The sequence below is a fragment of the Oncorhynchus mykiss genome, chromosome 10 (assembly GCF_057628025.1).
Source record: "Oncorhynchus mykiss isolate SJ-2025 chromosome 10, ASM5762802v1, whole genome shotgun sequence".
Taxonomy (NCBI): domain Eukaryota; kingdom Metazoa; phylum Chordata; class Actinopteri; order Salmoniformes; family Salmonidae; genus Oncorhynchus; species Oncorhynchus mykiss.
Window position 1 is genome coordinate 86,899,912 of NC_143031.1, and position 6,000 is coordinate 86,905,911.

The following is a 6,000-nucleotide window of genomic DNA, read 5'->3' on the forward strand; positions in this document are numbered from 1 at the left end:
ACCCTTTACCCCATGCATTAGCTATCCACCCAGTCTCTCCCTCCCTCCCCCTCTCTCCCTCCCCCTCCCTCCCTCCCTGCCTCCCCTCTCTGCCTCCCTCCCTCCCTCCCTCCCTCTCTCTCCATCCCACCCTGCCTCCCTCTCTCTCCATCCCACCCTGTCTCTCCCTCCCTCCCTCCCTCCCACCCTGCCTATCCCTCCCACCCTGTCTCTCCCTCCCTCCCACCCTGCCTATCCCTCCCACCCTGCCTATCCCTCCCACCCTGCCTATCCCTCCCACCCTGCCTCTCCCTCTCCCTGCCTCCCTCTCTGCCTCTCTCTCCATCCCACCCTGCCTCCCTCTCTCTCCATCCCACCCTGTCTCTCCCTCCCTCCCTCCCTCCCACCCTGCCTATCCCTCCCACCCTGTCTCTCCCTCCCTCCCTCCCTCCCACCCTGCCTATCCCTCCCACCCTGCCTATCCCTCCCACCCTGCCTATCCCTCCCACCCTGCCTATCCCTCTCCCTGCCTCCTTCTCTGCCTCCCTCTCCCTCCCACCCTCTCTCTCCCCCCCTCCCTCCCTCCCTCTCTCCCTCTCTTACGATCGTATCTGCTGTAGTTCGGTCTCTATTTTCTGTCCCGTGTTCCTGAAGATCTGAATGGCCTGCCTCTCCCTCCCTGCCTCTCCCTCCCCCCCCTCCCGGTCTCTCCCCCCCTCCCGGTCTCTCCCTCCCTCCCACCCTCCCGGTCTCTCCCCTCCCTCCCGGTCTCTCCCTCCCTCCCTCTCTTACGATCGTATCTGCTGTAGCTCGGTCTCTATTTTCTGTCCCGTGTTCCTGAAGATCTGAATGGCCTGTCTCTCCCTCCCTCCCTCCCTGTCTCTCCCCCCCTCCCGGTCTCTCCCTCCCACCCTGCCTATCCCTCCCACCCTGCCTATCCCTCCACCCTGCCTATCCCTCTCCCTGCCTCCTTCTCTGCCTCCCTCTCCCTCCCACCCTCTCTCTCCCCCCCTCCCTCCCTCTCTCCCTCCCTCTCTTACGATCGTATCTGCTGTAGTTCGGTCTCTATTTTCTGTCCCGTGTTCCTGAAGATCTGAATGGCCTGTCTCTCCCTCCCTGCCTCCCCCTCCCTCCCTCTCTGCCTCCCTCTCCCTCCCTCCCTCCCACCCTGCCTCTCTCTCCATCCCACCCTCCCTCTCTCTCCATCCCACCCTGTCTCTCCCTCCCTCCCTCCCTCTCTCCCTCCCTCTCTTACGATCGTATCTGCTGTAGCTCGGTCTCTATTTTCTGTCCCGTGTTCCTGAAGATCTGAATGGCCTGTCTCTCCCTCCCTCCCACCCTCCCTCTCTCTCCCACCCTGTCTCTCCCTCCCTCCCTCCCACCCACCCTGCCTATCCCTCCCACCCTGCCTCTCCGTCCCTCTCTAACTCCCTCCCCCCCCGTCTCTCCCCCCCTCCCGGTCTCTCCCTCTCTCCCTCTCTTACGATCGTATCTGCTGTAGTTCGGTCTCTATTTTCTGTCCCGTGTTCCTGAGATCTGAATGGCCTGTCTCTCCCTCCCTCCCACTCTGCCTCTCCCTCCCTGCCTCCCCCTCCCTCCCTCTCTGCCTCCCTCTCCCTCCCTCCCGGTCTCTCCCCCCTCCCGGTCTCTCTCTCCCTCTCTTACGATCGTATCTGCTGTAGTTCGGTCTCTATTTTCTGTCCCGTGTTCCTGAAGATCTGAATGGCCTGCCTCTCCCTCCCTCCCACTCTGCCTCTCCCTCCCTGCCTCCCCTCCCTCCCTCCCACCCTGCCTCTCTCTCCATCCCACCCTCCCTCTCTCTCCCTCCCACCCTCTCTCTCCCCCCCTCCCTCCCTCTCTCCCTCCCTCTCTTACGATCGTATCTGCTGTAGTTCGGTCTCTATTTTCTGTCCCGTGTTCCTGAAGATCTGAATGGCCTGTCTCTCCCTCCCTCCCACTCTGCCTCTCCCTCCCTGCCTCCCCCTCCCTCCCTCTCTGCCTCCCTCTCCCTCCCTCCCGGTCTCCTCCCCCCCTCCCGGTCTCTCTCTCCCTCTCTTACGATCGTATCTGCTGTAGTTCGGTCTCTATTTTCTGTCCCGTGTTCCTGAAGATCTGAATGGCCTGTCTCTCCCTCCCTGCCTCCCCCTCCCTCCCTCTCTGCCTCCCTCTCCCTCCTCCCTCCCACCCTGCCTCTCTCTCCATCCCACCCCTCCTCTCTCCATCCCACCCTGTCTCTCCCTCCCTCCCTCCCTCTCTCCCTCCCTCTCTTACGATCGTATCTGCTGTAGCTCGGTCTCTATTTTCTGTCCCGTGTTCCTGAAGATCTGAATGGCCTGTCTCTCCCTCCCTCCCCACCCTCCCTCTCTCTCCCACCCTGTCTCTCCCTCCCTCCCTCCCACCCACCCTGCCTATCCCTCCCACCCTGCCTCTCCGTCCCCTCTCTAACTCCCTCCCCCCCCGTCTCTCCCCCTCCCGGTCTCTCCCTCTCTCCCTCTCTTACGATCGTATCTGCTGTAGTTCGGTCTCTATTTTCTGTCCCGTGTTCCTGAAGATCTGAATGGCCTGTCTCTCCCTCCCTCCCACTCTGCCTCTCCCTCCCTGCCTCCCCTCCCTCCCTCTCTGCCTCCCTCTCCCTCCTCCCGGTCTCTCCCCCCCTCCCGGTCTCTCTCTCCCTCTCTTACGATCGTATCTGCTGTAGTTCGGTCTCTATTTTCTGTCCCGTGTTCCTGAAGATCTGAATGGCCTGTCTCTCCCTCCCTCCCACTCTGCCTCTCCCTCCCTGCCTCCCCCTCCCTCCCTCCCACCCTGCCTCTCTCTCCATCCCACCCTCCCTCTCTCTCCCTCCCACCCTCTCTCTCCCCCCCTCCCTCCCTCTCTCCCTCCCTCTCTTACGATCGTATCTGCTGTAGTTCGGTCTCTATTTTCTGTCCCGTGTTCCTGAAGATCTGAATGGCCTGTCTCTCCCTCCCTCCCACTCTGCCTCTCCCTCCCTGCCTCCCCCTCCCTCCCTCTCTGCCTCCCTCTCCCTCCCTCCCGGTCTCTCCCCCCCCTCCCGGTCTCTCTCTCCCTCTCTTACGATCGTATCTGCTGTAGCTCGGTCTCTATTTTCTGTCCCGTGTTCCTGAAGATCTGAATGGCCTGTCTCTCCCTCCCTCCCTCCCTCCCACCCTGCCTCTCCCTCCCTCCCTCCCGGTCACTCCTCCCTCCCTCTCTTACGATCGTATCTGCTGTAGCTCGGTCTCTATTTTCTGTCCCGTGTTCCTGAAGATCTGAATGGCCTGCCTCTCCCTCCCTGCCTCTCCCTCCCCCCTCCCGGTCTCTCCCCCCCTCCCGGTCTCCTCCCTCCCACCCTCCCGGTCTCTCCCCCCCCTCCCGGTCTCTCTCCCTCTCTTACGATCGTATCTGCTGTAGTTCGGTCTCTATTTTCTGTCCCGTGTTCCTGAAGATCTGAATGGCCTGCCTCTCCCTCCCCCTCCCGGTCTCTCCCTCCCTGCCTCTCTCCCTCCCTCTCTTACGATCGTATCTGCTGTAGCTCGGTCTCTATTTTCTGTCCCGTGTTCCTGAAGATCTGAATGGCCTGTCTCTCCCTCCCTCCCTCTCTGCCTCCCTCTCCCTCCCTCCCACCCTGCCTCTCCCTCCCTCCCACCCTCCCTCTCTCTCCATCCCACCCTGTCTCTCCCTCCCTCCCTCCCTCTCTCACGATCGTATCTGCTGTAGCTCGGTCTCTATTTTCTGTCCCGTGTTCCTGAAGATCTGAATGGCCTGTCTCTCCCTCCCTCCCTCCCAACCTGCCTCTCCCTCCCTCCCTCCTCCCGGTCTCTCCCTCCCTCCCTCTCTTACGATCGTATCTGCTGTAGCTCGGTCTCTATTTTCTGTCCCGTGTTCCTGAAGATCTGAATGGCCTGCCTCTCCCTCCCTGCCTCTCCCCCCCCCCCCTCCCGGTCTCTCCCTCCCTCCCTCTCTTACGATCGTATCTGCTGTAGCTCGGTCTCTATTTTCTGTCCCGTGTTCCTGAAGATCTGAATGGCCTGCCTCTCCCTCCCTGCCCCTCCCCCCCCCCCCCTCCCGGTCTCTCCCTCCCTCCCACCCTCCCTCTCCCCCCCCCCCTCCCGGTCTCTCCCTCCCTCCCACCCTCCCGGTCTCTCCCCCCCTCCCGGTCTCTCTCTCCCTCTCTTACGATCGTATCTGCTGTAGCTCGGTCTCTATTTTCTGTCCCGTGTTCCTGAAGATCTGAATGGCCTGCCTCTCCCTCCCTGCCTCTCCTCCCCCCCCCCTCCCGTCTCTGCCTCCCTCCCTCTCTTACGATCGTATCTGCTGTAGCTCGGTCTCTATTTTCTGTCCCGTGTTCCTGAAGATCTGAATGGCCTGCCTCTCCCTCCCTGTCTCCCTCCTCCGGTCTCTCCCTCCCGGTCTCCTCCCTCCCTCCTCCCTCTCCCTCCCTCCCTCCCTCCTTCCCTCTCTTACGATCGTATCTGCTGTAGCTCGGTCTCTATTTTCTGTCCCGTGTTCCTGAAGATCTGAATGGCCTGCCTCTCCCTCCCTGTCTCTCCCCCCCTCCCGGTCTCTCCTCCCTCCCTCTCTTACGATCGTATCTGCTGTAGCTCGGTCTCTATTTTCTGTCCCGTGTTCCTGAAGATCTGAATGGCCGCCTCAGCCACCTTGTCATCCTCCATCTTCAGACACTGAAGCAGAGACTCATACGTCTCAGCAGAGTGGAACGCTGTGGGGTGGGTGAAGGACAGAACCTGGAGGAGAGGAGGAAGAGGAGGAAAGGACGAGGAGAAGGAGAAGGAGGAAGACAAGGAAGAGGAGGAGAGAAGAGAGGAGGAGAGAGGAAGACAAGGAAGAGGAGGAGAGGAGGAAGAGGAGGAGGAGAAAGACAAGAAAAAGTTATTAATATGTCCATTCATCCACCAGTCCCCTCCCCCCCTCGTCCTCTCCTCTCCCTCGCTCCATCTCCTCTCCCTCTCGTCCCCTCCCTCCATCCTCTCCTCGTCCCCTCACTCCCTCCCTCTCCTCGTCCCCTCACTCCCTCCCTCTCGTCCCCTCCCTCCATCCCTCTCGTCCCTCCCTCCCTCTCCTCCCCTCCTCTCCTCGTCCCCTCCCTCCCTCCCTCCCTCCCTCTCGTCCCCTCCCTCCCTCCCTCTCTCCTCATCCCTCCATCCATACCTTCAGTAGTTCCAGTCCAGAGCGGATGGCAGTGTCTGGTGTGACACCTTCCTCATCATCATCAGCCGTTCCCTCGATAGACTTATTCAGCAGCTTGACCAGAGCACTGAGCAGAGAGACATCACATATAACCTCTTATTCAACAGCTAGACCAGAGCAGAGAGACATCACATATAACATGATATAACCTCTTATTCAGCAGCTAGACCAGAGCAGAGAGACATCAAATATAACATTATATAACCTCTTATTCAGCAGCTAGACCAGAGCAGAGAGACATCACATATAACATGATATAACCTCTTATTCAGCAGCTAGACCAGAGCAGAGAGACATCACATATAACCTCTTATTCAACAGCTAGACCAGAGCAGAGAGACATCACATATAACCTCTTATTCAGCAGCTAGACCAGAGCAGAGAGACATCACATATAACCTCTAATTCAGCAGCTAGACCAGAGCAGAGAGACATCACATATAACCTCTTATTCAACAGCTAGACCAGAGCAGAGAGCACACACACACACACCATGTATTTACCTGATGGCCTCGGAGTCGATGTGGACGGGAGCGATGCGTTCCAACAGGAACTTCACCATCTCCAGGAAGGGGTTGGTGGGCTGCTTAGGGAACGTCAGTTTACGAGTAATCTCCCTCTGAAAAACACGATCAATATCTAACTGGTACTGTTCCCTCTGAAATACACGATCAATATCTAACTGGTACTGTTCCCTCTGAAATACACGATCAATATCTAACTGGTACTGTTCCCTCTGAAATACACGATCAATATCTAACTGGTACTGTTCCCTCTGAAATACACGATCAATATCTAACTGGTAATCTCCCC

General features: G+C 59.2%; 1 protein-coding gene across 15 annotated transcripts in view; it reads right to left on the bottom strand.

The window, feature by feature from the left end:
* Positions 1–6,000, bottom strand: part of LOC110512929 (sister chromatid cohesion protein PDS5 homolog A) — a 105,833-nt gene that overhangs the window by 43,871 nt on the left and 55,962 nt on the right. For all 15 annotated transcript variants that reach the window (XM_090188369.1, XM_090188364.1, XM_090188370.1 and 12 more), the window contains 3 exons: positions 5,691–5,806; positions 5,149–5,254; positions 4,564–4,724 (listed from right to left, as the gene is read on the bottom strand). In XM_090188369.1, coding sequence (XP_090044495.1) covers positions 4,564–4,724; positions 5,149–5,254; positions 5,691–5,806 — 383 coding nt within the window. The remainder of the gene's footprint in view (positions 1–4,563; positions 4,725–5,148; positions 5,255–5,690; positions 5,807–6,000) is intronic.